The sequence below is a fragment of the Schistocerca nitens genome, chromosome 8, assembly GCF_023898315.1.
Source record: "Schistocerca nitens isolate TAMUIC-IGC-003100 chromosome 8, iqSchNite1.1, whole genome shotgun sequence".
Classification (NCBI taxonomy): Eukaryota; Metazoa; Arthropoda; class Insecta; order Orthoptera; family Acrididae; genus Schistocerca; species Schistocerca nitens.
In genome coordinates, this window is record NC_064621.1 from 437,475,549 (window position 1) to 437,492,332 (window position 16,784).

Here is a 16,784-nt window from a genome sequence, read left to right on the forward strand (position 1 = left end):
CTTAGATTCAGTTTGCTGGTTTTTGGGCATGTGGTTGGTCATGATTGATTCCTTTTCTCACTTCCCTTTTGTGTTCTGTAAGTGTCAAGTCACTACTACCAGTACTATTGTGGCCTTGGGAAATATCTTTTCCCTCGAAGGCACCCCACACACACGGATTTCTGAAAATGGGACAGTGTTTATCTCCTATGACTTCAAATGGGTTTGTGCCCATAACAGAATTCAACACCTTCATACTATAACTTTTCTCTCAATCTCAAACACTTACGTGGAACGTTTTAACTGCACCTTCAAAACCCAGCTCTACAAGCAAACGACACCTAACACTGCAGTTTTATAGGAGCTTACAGGGCCACCAAGAACGAGGGCCACAGTCTGGTGGAACCCCTGAATGACTGTCCACATCACACCCTCTCAGATATGCTGTACCCACCACCAGCACACATCACTGCTGAGGCCATTCCCTGATGTGTGCTCTTCAGATCAGGCACTACCCTACCTGGTTACAAGGGACAATCTCTCCTGCTGAGGCCATTCCCTTGTGTGTGCTCTTCAGTTCAAGAATCGCCTAACCTGGGACAATCTCTCTACACCACAGGTCCATGAAGTATACTGTTGCCTCCAGTGATGAGCTTGTGCAGAACCATAATAAAATTTGTTCTGACATCCTGCTTCTCTGCCTCTGGCAGACCCTACCGGTCATGTGGTGACTCATGTATCTTCCACCAACCTGCCTTGATCTTCCACAGTGACATCCTCTTCTCCACAGGCAGTTACTGCCTGGCGACTGTAGAGGTGCCATCCAACATCACTATGGAAGCCAAACAGCCATAACCAAACTGTTGACCACTGTGGCACACTATCATCAAGATTTCCCTCTGATGACAAATTCCAGTATCTGGCACATAAGTTTGCCCAAGACCAGTCTGAGTCATTTTTAATGCAATCTGTGGAGAGCATGATGAGTATATTACGGGTTTCTTTAGGGTGTTTGTTTTGTGGACTACTTTCACAGCAAGTACTTTGTTACGGCATGGACTGGACTTTGCTTTGGGATTCAGATGTATGACAGCTTGCATTGCTTCCAAGGAGCATCCTGCATCTATCTTTTGGTGTGAATAAAATGGGTCAGCCTCTGATGGTTGTGCATGTAGATTATCTTTTACAAATTCAGGCACACCATGGCCAAGAGAAAGCTTTACCACCAAGTTGCAAAACCCACAGCTCAGGATTGTGAGGCCAGCTCTACTAGTGTTTTGCAACTGAGTTTATCAAGCTTCCCCCTCAAGGTCCAAATGCTCTGCTCATCATTCAACACCAACTTCTTTGAACTATGCAAGTGAGAATAGTCTTTTCAATACATCCTTTAGTCTAACTACCCTTCCAGCCTCTACTTTTCATAGTTTCTGGGCTCCAGCTACCTCTACCTATCCTTATTCCATATACCTGTTTCCACCCTTCTCACTGTTCAGCAGCCAGCCGAAGTGGCCGTGCGGTTATAGGCGCTGCAGTCTAGAACCGCGAGACCGCTACGGTCGCAGGTTCAAATCCTGCCTCGGGCATGGATGTGTGTGATGTCCTTAGGTTAGTTAGGTTTAACTAGTTCTAAGTTCTAGGGGACTAATGACCTCAGAAGTTGAGTCCCATAGTGCTCAGAGCCATTTGAACCATTTTTTGAACCACTGTTCAGCCTCTGACAAAGGGTAGCTTCCTACATCTTGTAGTCTCTCTGTATACCTTTCATCCTGACTTCTACACCTTCTCTCATTATTTATCCTCTACCTTTTCTCCACACTGGTTCATCAGTGACCTCCCCTGATCTCATGCCTCTCCCCAAAGTACATCTGCATGCAAGCTGTCACTATCCCTGAATGAATCTGGGAGGTTGTCTGTATTCTTATCTTAGTTCCCTTCTGTATCTCTTTCAGTGTATCACTAAAAAAGTCCCATTCTTTGCTTTCTGGGGCACTCATCAGCCCAGACAATTCAAGAAAAATGCTCACCTTCATTAGGGACTAGCACTGGGAGAAAGTTTAGAATAGTATGTGTGTGTGTACAATACATATGTGCTATAATGGAAACTGCAAATTCAAAACTGAATTACCACATTCATCATGGTATTTATGTGCCTGTGTCCTGCACTACCAAAAGCTTCCTCTATATAATGAATGATTATATTGTATTATGCCATTGGCCGAAATAAGAACTGTTCTGAAGTGTTGCTACAAAAATGGTGTCTTCCCAGAAGATACTGCTGGAAGTGGCACTGTACTGTACACAGTACAGTAATCATATGCTCCAACTAAAGACTATTCATCCTTGTTTTCACTGCTGAAAAATAATTGTTTTGACAGCTGAAAAATAATTTACAACAACAGCCAGAAAGTCAAATACAGCTGAACAGATCTTGGATAAAAGCGACTCACAGTCAAAATAGGCACAGGAAGAAGAGAAATCACAGTATCTCTTAGAAGACTGTTAGAGAAACACATATTGAGACAGAATTTGGTAATAACAAATGGAAGAGGTTCTTCAAAATCAGAAAGGATATGACTTAAGTTTGAATGAACAGATGAGCGCTTTCAAAATTTTAAAATTATCAAATAACCACATAACAAAATGACAAAGAGCAACTACTCTTAAAAGTATCCTCCTCTAAATAAGTTTAGCATATAATCATTACAGATTTTGGCTATTATCTATAAAAGTATTTGTACTTTAAAGAGATTCTTTTAAAAATAAGAGACTGCAGAATAAGCAAGAATGCTTTTCACAAAGAGTTTGAGATATTGGAAGAATTTTAATATAAATTTTGTTTCAATGCAATTCTTACTGTTGGACAGTCGTCATCTGGTAGATGTGCCTCTGTTTTTGAGAAACGCATTTTGTTCAGAAACGTATTTATCCATGACTTCCCTTGCTTCTTTTCAGCTGGATCATCTGTTTTGTTTAGGCTCTTATTAACAGCAGTGCACGAAGTTTGCAGTTGTTCTGATGAAATAACCTAAGAAATAAATTTTGTAAGATTACATTTGTGTCTCCAGGTATTTATAACAGCAGGAATTTAAGACACATCTCACTGCATTTTACAACTAAGTACTTCCAACTATTTTACAGTCTTCACTCACTATGCACTCTAATGTTTTACTTAGTAAGTTTGCTGATTTCTTCAACATTAACAATAAACTATCTACATAATGCTGAAGCTAATAACATTGCTACAGAAACAATGAGGTGGAGAATACACATTCTGTATTCTTTCTAATAGCAGTAAAGAACCATAGGCATCACAATAAGTGTGTGCATACAGTGTTTCACATCCACAGCAGATTGGCCAACATTTACTTTTATACCTGTGCATAAACATTGACCAGTTTTGGTTCTGTACTCAGAAGAGGATTTCCAATTATGTGCAAATCCCACAATTTCAATGAAAAATAGAAAACTGCAAACCTTCTGTATGTGTGAAGTCTGAGAGATCATATTTTGTGAAGCCTTCCCAAATGGTATGAGGGAAGTTTTTTAGTGTTGCTACTTTTCCAGTAATCAACTGAAAAGAGCCGTCATAAAAATAATCAAACTTCTTACAAGTCAAATATCCATGGGTCAATACATTACATACTGGAAAGATGACTGTGGTATTTTAGTTGAAAATCCATACTTGAGATCAATGTTGGATTTTTCATGAAATATTAACCTTGTGGCTGTCAAAATCATTTAATTTATTTTGAGTTGTGGCAATCATCAGTTGCCAGTGACTCTAGAATGAGGAGTGCTCTATCTTTGGATTCAGTGAGCTTTGGAAAAGGTTTGGACTTCGATTGTTTTCGCATGCTGTGCTATATTTTCATGTTATTGTGTGTGAATAAAACGTTATTTCTATCTGGAGACTCTTCAACATTGGTAGAAAACCGACATTGGTGGCCTCCAGTCACACAAATACACTTCAGGTTGTGTATCTGTGTTTCACTCCAGCTCAAACAATGACTTAACTTCCAACTTTCCTGACAGTGCAGGACATCACTACCGTGGAACTGACTTTCAGTTGTGAAGCTTTTCATGGACGCTACCAATACAATGTGAATGCTCGTTTCTCCAGTGTTTACTCTGTCAGAACAGATGACTCTAATCCCTTTGTCATGCCGCACTTGGAGCGGCACACACTTGCCTGCACTGACACTTGCTGCTGAATTCTATGTTTGCCAGGAAGTTTCTTCTGCATGAGATTTTGACATCCTCTCTCCGAAGTTTTTACCTCACTCCAATACAGATGACTCGGCTGTACAGTTTTGAAGTTCACATGCATGCCTCCTCTCTCCCCAGTGTGGCCCACTATCACATGCATTACACACCTTCAACACCAACCTTGTCGTCAATCCCACTATGCTGTTTAATGTGACCCTTTCTGCAGCAGTCAATGGGACACTCAAGTCAACTGCAACAGGACAGCCCTTCAGCTACTCAACCTACCACACTATGCAGAACCGTGCAGACTTTCTACATCTACATCATACCCCACAAGCCAACTAATAGTGTGTGGTGGAGGGTACTTTCAGTACCACTATCTGATCTCTCCAACCCTGTTCCACTCATGAATAGCGGGGGGGAGGGGGGGGGGGTAAAGAATGATTGTCAGTAAGCCTTTGTATTGGCGCTAATTTCTCAAATTTTCTCCTTGTGGTGAGTACGCAAGATGTTTGTGGGAGGGGGTGAGGGGGTTCGGGGGGGTGGTGGGTGGGGGAGAAGGTAATATGTTGTCCGACTCCTCCTGAAAAGTGCTGTCCCGAAATTTCAATAGTAAATCTCTCCATGATGCACAACGCCTCCCTTGTAATGTCTACCAGTGGAGTATGTTTAGCATCCCCATAACACTCTCTCGCCAGCTATACGACCCCGTGACGAAATGCGTCACTCTTCGTTGGATCTTCTCTATCTCTTCTGTCAGTCCTATCTGGTAGAGATCCCAGATAGATGAACAATACTCAAGAATCTGGCGAACAAGTGTCTTATAAACCACTTCTTTTTTGGATGAGTTACATTTCCTTAAGATTCTTCTGATCAATCTGAGCCTGGCACCTGCTTTTCCCGCTATCTGTTTTATATTGTCATTCCACTTATGGACCCTCTGAGTAGTTATTTTAAGGCAGACACTGTCTCCGACTGTTTGTCATCAATAGTATAGCTTTTGTCCACTGCATTGTCGATATCATGGAGGAACAGAGCGAGCTGAGTTTCACAGGATCTCTGTTTGCAGAATCCATGTTGATTTTTATAGAGATGTTCATTTTCCACAAACATCATAATTCTTGAGCATAAAACATGTTGCATAATTCCACAACAGACTGACGTCAACGATATAGGTCTATAATTGTCTGGATCTGTCTTATGGCCTTTCTTAAAAATGGGAATACCTGCGCTTTTTTCCAGTCATTAGGTACCTTTTGTTGCTCAAGTCATCTACAATAAATTACTGCTAGAAGGGGACTAAGTTCTTTCACATGATCCTTACAGAATCTTACAGATATCTCAACTGGACCTGAAGCCTTTCTGCTACTAAGCGATTGTAGCTGCTTTTCAGTTCTGCAATCAGTTATCTCAGTATCTGCCATTACGATATTCATACAATGATTTAAAGAAGGGACAGTGTTATGACCTTCTGTGGTGAAACAACTTCGGAAGACCGAATTCAGTATTTGGGCAACGTACCAGCCGTGGTTCTACCCTGCCACTTGGCACTCAATTGCGATTTCATGCCTTCCTTCAGAAATCCATCCATATCCATCATCAATGGTTCCGCATTGGGTTTCGGTCATGGTCATGTGCTGGCTCCTCCTACACAGACCACAGACCATGGACAACGGATGACCAGCAGCGCACCTCCACACCACTGCTTTTGTTTCACCTGTCTTACTTCTTCGAATTTTTCTGTGCCAGCCTTGCTGTGTTCATTGTGTGCCAGACAGGGACCTTCTCCACTTAACCTCTGAGTGCTGGGCATCATATCACACCAACACAAGTGCCGGACTTTCATAAAAACATCATGCCTGTCACTGTTGCACAGTCGATGCCAGTGGATGCTACTTCTCCAAACCCTTGAGCGGTCTGTGCTCTACCAACTCTGCCACAATCTCTGCCCCCAGGTTATTTTCTGAAGCTGCTGATGATACAAATGGATAACCCCCTGACATGGTTTCACTGGTGGACAGCTTCTGGTGGTTTCAGGGGACCAGAGGGAGCAGTGTGGTGCTGGTGTGCCAGACCCCCACTCCCACTTTATTATTGAGCTTTCATGGAGTTGTTTTGCCGATCTTCTTTTCAGGATAGCCAGCTGCAATTGTCTGTCCACCTTTTTCTCTGAAGATAAGATGCTGTTTTGGAGGAATTTTTTTATACTCTTAAAATAACTCCATACACTCAGGATACTTTTAAACCAATCTCACTATATTTTCACTTCCACAAACAAGACACCATATAAATGATTCATTTTTTGTAAGCCCAACAATTAGTGGTGCGGCAGATACTCTTACATACTTTATAACAAATACAATCTAGAAAGCTTGAGCAAGTCCATCATTCGGACCTCAAGGAAGTAAGTGAATAAGTAAGTGTGTTTTCTTTTCTTTAACAACATTCAACTGTTCTCAATACTGACTGACATAGCACCGTCATGGAGTACGTCGCGTTTGCTCCTTGTGCTAGGCATGTAACTTCTGAGGCGAGCGCTGTGACTACCTGCCCGCACCGATCAACCATCAGATACATGTCAGTCCCGCATACACATAATCGTGGCGCAGTAGACACAGTTCCACTTTCACACACTCATCTTTAAGAGTGTTCGAGACGGTGGAAATACGAGTGTCTCTAGAATTTACCTCGAGATTCTCAAGGCACTACAAGCTTCTTGGACATAATGGTATCATAGATGATGGCACTCATTTTGTTTGTTTGGTGAACCATTTGCTTGACAATCCGGATGTTATTAGTAACTTTTCGCTAAACCCAACTGAGCATAATAAATATGCTTGTGCTCGTGCACTCCTTATCGATTGTCTTTCATACACACCAAAAGATGCAATCCATGACATCATTTACGAAGAGAGTTTAGGTGACACAAACCCTTCCCAGCTGTGGTAATGTCTCTGTGCTCAGGTCACAAGAGAGGTCCTGCCAGACTTAGTGCTCTGGGCACTGTGGTTAGTTTAAACTGCCACACGAATTACAACTAAAACTGCTTCCTCACGTGAGGTTAAATACAGTTGGATGGCCAGACACGCCATTATTTGACATAGCCACCTACTTCTCTCATTCAGAGCAGCATCTGCTACTGAGGTAAGCATGCCAGCGCCTATGCTTCCTCCATTGTCTGGTAGCGGCTGGGCACGGGCTCATCTTGAGCAATGCAATGAACTGCAGGCATATAACGGCCAGCAAAGAGAACCACCAGCTGCTTCTGGTAGTGTGCCCCCCCTCCCCCCTCTGCTTTCCCCTCTTCTGCTGCTTCAGGAGACTTGGCAATCCCAGCTGACTTGCGTGCAGCACCTCATCCAGAATATCTGCTACACTGGTTCTACACAAATTTTGGGAAAGCCACCCGCAGCGCCAATCACCCTGTGCATTCTCAAATGTTTCACATGGGCCACAGCACACACCACGGCTCACACGGATGATGAAGGGTGCCAACAGATGTTGCAACTACGGCACGTCCACCCTCGCCCACACCAACAGCATTTCAGTTTAGTGACTCTTGTGTGTTATTGACTCCTGCTCGACACACCCCACTGTCGTGTTCATCGGTTCAAATGAATTCTGTTACAAATTGGATGATACATGTAATTGCAGCAACAGATGCCCCCCCCCCCCCCAATTGCATCATAAGGTATGCCATCTCTCTCCACACAAACCATGCCTTGCTAAGACTGCAATGGATGAACTTCTGTGGGCATTGTTCAACTGTTGGATGGTAATTGGTCTTCTGTCATACACTTAGTCCCCAAGAAGGACAGCACAGTGTGCCTCTGTGGTGATTATCATCATCTCAATGCACTTACCATAATATGTCCTATCTGACATATTCAAGAGTTTGCCCAACTGTATAGTGGAGCATGGATTTTCAGTGTTTTGGATTGCCACAATGCATACTTACAAATACTTATGGGAAAGAGTGACTCACCAAAAACAGCCTTGATCACCCCCTTTGGCCTTGACGAATTTTGTTACATGCCTTACCACCTCGAAAATGTAACTCAAGCTTGACAATTTTTCACTGGCTCACTTCTCTTTAACTCCTCTTACTGCTATCCATACCTAGATGACATTCTCATTTTCTCTGGCTATCAGGCAATTATTGATTGAAAATGACTCTAGAATAAAGAGCGCTATCTTCGGATTCAGTGAGCTTTGGAAAACGTTTTGACTGTGGTTGTTTTCACTTGCTGTGCTACATTTTCAACTGATTGTGCATGAATAAAGAATATTTGATTGTAAAAGTTGGTTATTTCTGTCCGCAGACTCATCAACTTCAATAGAAAACCAACAGAGTTATTGTAAAGGAGGACTACTGCTTGTGTAATTATTTTACACATTGTATCAGTTTCAAAGCATTATAGTTTGTATTTCCTCCAGTCATACTGAAGTTCAAGAAACCACAGAATGTTGTTAAATATTGTTCTATTACTGACGTACTCTAATTAAATAATATGAAATTATAGTGATTACAACATGATGATATACAAGCCTAAATGTGACATCTGATGTAGGGCAACAAAAAATTACTTCATTTTCAATCATATCATGACAGTTCTACTAAGCGTGCTTTCATGCTTCACTACTGCAGTTTTTACCACTACATTTCAGTTATATATAATGTTTTCCAGACCTTATCTTTAGGAATAATATTTTAAAACTCATAATTTACCCAGTTCAAATTGCATAAAAGGTTATTAGAAACTTTTGGTAAAAATAGACACTATGAAGACACCAAAAAATAGTTGCCTTTATCTCCTGTCTAGGATTCGTGTCCCCTGGTTCATACAATTTTGGTAGCATCCTATCAGCAGCAACACCTATGGACAAAGAATAAAATCATGTTCTAGCAGGACTTTAATGCTTTAATTACTGTAATACCTGTGCAGAAATGTAACATACCTCCTTGTAGTTGTACTTCTGATGTAATATCTCTGTCATTTACCTGGTGTCCACTTCCTGAGGTAACCTGGCAATATTCTTCAACAAGACCTCTGTCTAAATGTTCCATCTCCTGAAAAATAGCAGATGCCATCTCAAAATCAGATATGCATTACAGAAATATTTTAAATAAAATATGTAATAGTGTACCTAATTGCACTAATTTAAACACTTATTGTGTCTCTGCTATGTGTGTCTCACTTTTGGCCATGGTAAGTAGATTCTGTTATTCTTATTCATTCACACTAATTGTCCCAAAGACAGCACAACCACCAAGAATGTAAATAAATCAAGATGTGCATTACAATGTAGATGCATCTGTTACTCATTTATGACATTCATCACTAGATAATCTGTATTCTTTACGATGGGCAACAAGCTGACATCATCCATCTCTGCACAGCAGATTATTATGGATACTCACACAAAGAGCTTGATCTATTTTAGATCCAAAACATTCACAAGTGTTCAGACAGACATGGATCATTTTACAGCAGAATGAATGGGCTTGGCAACATATTCAGTTTTTTGACTTGTATTTGAGAAGCAGAGAATGCAATCCCAAAAATCAAATGGTCTGAAAAGCCTTGTCATCTTGCCCATTCCAATAATGTTATGTCCAAGTTTGGCAAAGTCCTTAACATGCAAATATCAAATATACATTCAGCTATTTCATATGTACAAATACTCTCTTGACTTTTGTTAACAATTACCTGGGTCTCAGTCAGTAAGGCATTTGTGAAATTTCATGCTAGTATAGAAAGGAAATCCTACATTTGTCAAACATGCCACACTATTTAAAACAATGCAAGAAATACAGGCACCATACATGAGAGATTGGATAAATTACAAAAAATCAAAATCTGCACCACTGCTTCCTCTGTCAGGGACAGAGTTAAAAAATAGGCCCATTGTGCCAAAAACACACACACACAATTTCTGTTAGGCTTTCTTACAAACTTTACTGTTTGTTACAATCCTACCAGTACCTTTTTTAATTTGTTCAATGTCTGCTGTCATGATGAGGACTGTAGTAGTACTCTAACATTTACCACAATAGCACTTGGAATGTGAGTTCCTTTAAAGATGCACTGCACTTCCCCAAGAACCCTTTCAACAAATCAAAGTCTTTCAGTCAGCTTTTGTACTGCAGATTTTATGTATTCATCACATGTTATCTAACTTCTCAGTATTATCTCTAAATACTTTTAAAAAACTTTAAAAAAGTTCTCAATGACTGTAATTCTTTGTAAATTTGGTACGTTTGGTGTGATTTTATGTATGTCAACTGAAAATAACTCTAAAGCCAAAACCAGCCAATGTTGGTATAAATAAATACTATTTCCATCAAATGTACAGGCTTGGTAGAAATAATGTAATCCTTCAAAGCTTTTAAGAGTTGCTTCACTTTTGTTATACATTAACCTTGACTAGTTCAATATCCATGAATGTTCTCCTTCTTGAAGAGATATAGAGATTACAATGTATGAATCAGTAAATAAAAATAATGGTGTTATTTAGGATAGGGCATAGAGGTACTGGGTCTGAAAACTACTACGCTAGCCATTGTCAGCTTTCCAGAGCTTGAAGCCTTTACTTCTCATTCAAATAGCTCCTCAACTGGCCTCAGCCTCAGGGGATGAGTGCACCATACTTCCCCCATTCTAACTCTCCAACCAAGAAAAATTACCTGGCCGTAGCAGGAAATGGACCTGGGCACTTCACATTGTTGAACACACATGCTAACTGCTCAGCTACATAGATGGAACAACTTAAACACTGTAATTGATTTTTCCCTATCTTTGCTTTGTGTGCTATTAGCATTATAACATATTAGTTCCCCATGTACAACATTATCATAAATGCAATCAAAGGTCCTGGCCTTATAAAGCAAAATATTAATTGTTAAATTTTTCTTGCTTATCTCTTTCAGTACCCTTGTGAGGTAGAACATATCTTTTTCTAAAATAAGTCTATACAAAAGCCTAGCCCAAAGGCAGTTAACAACTTTTTATCACTGTCTCCATTCCACTTCTTTGACATTGTCAAAAGATGCTCTAGAAGGACAACTCTCAGTTTGACAATGATGGTGTCAGGTTGATTTGGCTTGTATTTTATATCCTATGCAACTCAGTAGTAATCAGAGAAAAGTGGATTCACAGACTGCACCTAATAGTATTCATGTACATGTACTACATCTTTTTGTAGCATTTTTCCCTTGTCATAATTAGGTCATCATGCTGTGTACTAGAGTTCCAAGTTCATACCTGGGTTATTCCAGTGACTGCTGGACTGTCTAAAACCTGAAAGAGACAGTTGTGAGATTTTTGCTGTAAATGTAAGTGAATATTAAAAAGAAAGACTAGTGACAAATGGAGGGGGAGTACTCGTAAAATCAGACAAGAAACTCAAACTTACCAAGATAGAAATTTACTCTTTAGGCAAGATAAGTGAGTACCGTTTTAAATACAAAACTTGCTTCACGCATTTTTTTTGAAAATAGGTATTTTTTCTTAGCAAGTACTGTTAAGCTTCCTCTACAAGCCTTTGCAGCAGGCTTCAGCAAAACTTGCTTTATTCCACACTTTCAGAACAGAGAGGACAGCCCATTTTTGGAAAACTTGCCTCATGCATATGTAGGGATATATTCAAAACTCACTTTACTCTACTTAGTATGCTGCAGCTGTTACAGCTATTCCTGATATATTCTCTGGAGGTATTGTAGAAGCTGTCTTTGATATACAACAAATCAGTGTCTGCCAAAGGCTCCCTATTCAAGAAGTCTTTTATGCATAACGGGTATGCTTCTATAACCAGACTGTGATGACAAGTGAGCCAAAGAAAGGTACTGATAACATTTTTTAATATACTTGGTGTAAAACAGAAGCTGGAAGAGATGCAAATGAAATCACAAACTTACCCACTATTTTCGTATTTTCAGACATAGTTCCTTGCTGTCAGATCAGGTATTTGGTACAGCCAAGAAGAAATATCAGGAGGAACGGTCATATTACATTGTGACTACAGGAATATTTTAACAAAGTTTGTACAGATGCTGGTGATGGGAAAAGACTGGTATTTCTATGACTTGTAGTGAATTTCTTAGGAAATATTAAAGTCTACCTTGCATTTCAAAATGATTGATGTAAAAGCAATAACCCACAGAGAATGATAAGATTCAATGTACTGTTAAAACGGCGTATTTACCTGGATGAGAAGTATGTTGTAAAGCTTGAAGAAGAACATTCCTTTGTTCAAAGCCATGAAACATGTGATTATTCCAAGATAAGCCTTGTGAGTGCAGAAAAAAAGAAGGATGTAATGAAGCTCATTTGTTTCTTTGCAATTCCTAATGACGCAGCAAGTTTATACAGTGATACAGTTTCTGCAAGTGGTGAGGCGTATCAAGATCATGACAGCTCATAGAAAATTTATGAAGATTATCTGAAGTTGTGCAGAAGAGAAAAAAGAAATATTATTTCGAAACTTTAATGTAAAAAACAGGCATTTAACATTCATGTATCACTGATTTAATTTGAGCATAAAGCGAATTTTGAAAAACAAATGTGTTTTTCTACCTCCAGCAGTTGATAAACTATAAAAAATTTTGTGTACATGTAAAGACTATCTTAAATCTTATTCAGAACTGTATGAAATTTGCTACTTGTAAAAAATTTTTCCCTCTCAATTTGTTTCTTAACTAAATAAGTGTGTATCCTGTAAAATTTTATTTTTTGGATAAAGCAAGTTTTGCAAAAACAGTTCTCAATGGGCATGACTCAATATCAAAGATGGGCATCAACTTATAACTGGATCATTTTATCAGCCAACAGATTCACCCCCAGATGTACCTGTAAACTTCAGATAAAATCTCAGCTCGGTAATACAAATGTTGGCAAATAGTACAGCCACCACTGAAAAAGGCTTTATTTATCCAACAATCAATTGACAAATTGCAATTTCATAAGTTTTTTTCAATAGTTGGGAAACAGGACAAGTCTTCTAGAAGGGTAGCACAGGTGATGTACAAACCTATCAACCAGTCTCATTGACATTCATGTGTTGTAGAATCCTGGAACATATTCTGTGATCACACATAATGAGGTATCTTGAACAGAATGAGTTTCTCCAAACCAACCATCATGGGTTCCAGAAACATCAGTCATGTAAAACCCAATTCATATTTTTCTCACATGACATTTTGAGAGCCAAGGCAATTAGCTGAAGACAGAATTTTTGACCTACGGTGAGCAGTATTATGCCAACATTTATTAATAAAAGTCCTCTAAAATGGGGTATCAAATGAAATTTGTGACTGGATTGAAGATTTTTTGATAAGGAGGATGCAGTCTCTTGCCTTTGATGGAGAGTCATCAACACATGCAAAAATAAGTTTAGGTGTATATCAAGGAAATTTGTTGGGACTGTTACTGTTCATTTTGCATATTAAGGAACTGGTAGACAATTTTAATTACAAATACCTGGCTGTAATAATTTGTAGGAATGTGAAATGGTATGATCATATAGGCACAATGATGATATTAAAATTTTTTTCTGAATGACAACATTAGGCCATACTATTGTAAGTTGGACTAAAATATCATTTTATTTCGGATTATCAACTACTGCACAGCTTTGGACATGCATCTGTTTCGAAGTAAGTCTGAAATACATACCAGGTTTAATATAATTGAAATACAAATACATAAACACCTGCGATTCTTTAGTTAAAAAATAATAATAAAACAGAAAGAGGCCGTACATGAACATATTTGAGAGAGAATCTAAATGTTGGCTTAGTGATAAATTATTTAAAAAAAATAGTGGATGGACAATGTACACAACAGAATTAAACATCAGTGGAATCAGAAAGGGGTGCCCTGCTCATATACTTTAACGTGCAGTGCACTAGCTTGAGAGGCAAAGAGGTGAGCCACCGTCAGACAGAATTCATGCAGAGGATTAACAACATTTGGTCTGTTAGACTGGCCAGTATGAATGTGATTTTTCACATTTGTTTAGGCAAATTTTGTGCTTGATCACAATCTCCACCTCATTTAACATGACACACAAAGTCTTGAAATATGATAATAAATGAAACAAAGTCTGCATAATTCACAGGCAGATGATGTACACAATTTTCCTCTCTTAGATTAAGAGATGACACTGCTGACAGGAAAGAAATGTAGACACAAAGTTAAAATAAAAAATAAACTTGCCAAATCACGAAAACAGTGTATCCTAAACAACAGAATAAATACCAGGAAAGAGAGAAAATTAAAAAGTGTTAGCCATACTGAGGAAGAACAATTATGAATAAAACATTTTACCACATTATTGCTCTTTAAAATTAAAAACATAGCACCATATGTTTCCTGGAAAGCAGTGACATAATATACCACTCAGTAGTACAAGAGCAAGGAGACTATGTACAGCAATACCTTGCAGGCAGCTGATCAGCTATTTACACCTGAGTTGTATTTCAGACTCATTTGAAAATGGTTACATAGCCTAAACTGTGCAATTGTAGAGAATCTGAAATAAAAGGATAGTTTAATCCAAATGACAGTGAGTGCAGCAGAATGTTGTCATACAGAAAATTTGTTTTGGCTATGGAACACATTGGAACACAAATATTCATAGGTCAAGCAGGAGACAGACTTTTTTGTCCATTGGTACAATACCAGAAAAATATAATCTCTCTAAAAAGGAGATTGTTTACAGAACACTTTTAGACCCATCCCACAACACTGTTCTAGAATGTAGCACCCATATCAAATATGGTTAACAGAGTATTTTGAATACAAAGTAGGACAGCATAAACTGTCACAGATTTGTTCAACCCACAAGGAAGTGTCACAGAAATGCTGAAAAACCTGTATTGAAGGACTCTTTACGATAGAAATCAAATATCCCCTAAAAAGCTACTTACAAATGATAACAACTTCCATCTGGTCTGTTATGAAATTTAATTATATATTAAAGTTATTTTCGCAACTGTGCAATCCTCAAGCAGTAGCTGTGTTAATATACAACTGCTAAAATACCAGTTCAGTTTTAGGGTCATATTCTGTTCTCATGAAATTGTTGTAAAATACAAATTATTTTTAAAATACATAAGAAAACAGAATTACTCATCATCTATGTAAAATCATACAACACTACAATAAAAACAAACAAAGTAACAAGAAGCATGAATTTGCTCAATTTATTGCAAATTAATGACTTATTGTTCAAAGTCCTATCAAATTAATGTTGACTCTGCACTCTTATTTATGACTATGCTTGCACAAGTTGCAGCATTTGACAACTACAGCTCTGCAAAAATACTGGGTACTGTTAACCATAAGATCATAACTGTTTGAGCATAAATCTACATTTACAAACAAACTCCACAAGCTGCCCTACTATATATGATGCAGGATACCTTGTACCACTGCTAGATATTCTCTTTCCTGTTCCACTTGCAAATGGATAAAGGGAAAAATGACTGTCTATATGTTCCAGTATGAGCCCTGATTTCTCTTATCATGTCTTCATGGTCCTTTTGCAAGATGTATGTTTATGGCTGTAGGATAGATCTGCAGTCTGTCACAAACACCTGTTCGTTAAAGTTTCTCAATAGTGTTTTCGGAAAAAAATGTCTTCTACCTTTGAGTTCATGAAGCATCACTGTAATACCTGTGTGTTGGTTGAATCTACTGGTAACAAATCTGACAGCAAGCCTCTTAATTGTTTCAGAGTCTTCCTTTAACCCATGCTGGTAGAGATCCCAAACACTTGATCAGTTTTCATGAATGGATTACACAAAGGTTCTGTATGTGGTCACCTGTACAGATGAGAATAGTAGAGGAATAAACCGAAGAGTGACAGAAGAAGATGGAAGGGCAGGAAAACAGCAGTGGAAATGGGAACCTTGCAGCAGGAAGACAACCACTGAAAGTTCAGGCAAGTATACAGAATTCTGAGGCTGAAGTTGTGTGGGAGGAGCAGTCCTCAACTGGACTGTTTAAGATGATATGCTATTAGCTAGTGTAAGGGCAGGGGTAGTAAATAATCCATATGGTGTGAACTGGTGGTTGGCTATACCATCAATCCCATAAAACTTCAATTTATGTAGGGGGATATTGTAAGTCACACAGTGAAAGGCCTTAAATAGGTCGCAGAATATGTCATCTGGTTCTATTTCATTAATGCTTGTAAAATTTTGTGAGTGAACATGTAAATGGCAAAATGGCTCTGAGCACTATGCAACTTAACTTCTGAGGTCATCAGTCATCTAGAACTTAGAACTAATTAAACCTAACTAACCTAAGTACATCACACACATCCATGCCTGAGGCAGGATTCGAACCTGCGACCATAGCGGTCGCTCGGCTCCAGACTGTAGCGCCTAGAACCGCACGGCCACTCTGGCCGGCCTGTAAACGGCATTGTTAGTAGAACAACTCTTCCAAAATACAAACTGTGAAATGCTGAGGATATTGTGAGATACTCCTCTAGAATACATCACCTTCTCAAAAATTTTGGAAAATGACATCAGCACTTGAAACATGTTAGTAGTTATTGACATATTTCCTATCAGCTTTCTTATGGGGGAG

General features: G+C 38.9%; 1 protein-coding gene across 1 annotated transcript in view; it reads right to left on the reverse strand.

Annotated features, from left to right (window-relative positions):
- Nucleotides 1-16,784, reverse strand: part of LOC126199241 (uncharacterized) — a 197,822-nt gene that overhangs the window by 44,139 nt on the left and 136,899 nt on the right. The window contains exons 7-9 of the mRNA XM_049936034.1: nt 9,145-9,256; nt 8,992-9,062; nt 2,834-3,004 (exon numbers count right to left, since the gene is read on the reverse strand). Coding sequence (XP_049791991.1) covers nt 2,834-3,004; nt 8,992-9,062; nt 9,145-9,256 — 354 coding nt within the window. The remainder of the gene's footprint in view (nt 1-2,833; nt 3,005-8,991; nt 9,063-9,144; nt 9,257-16,784) is intronic.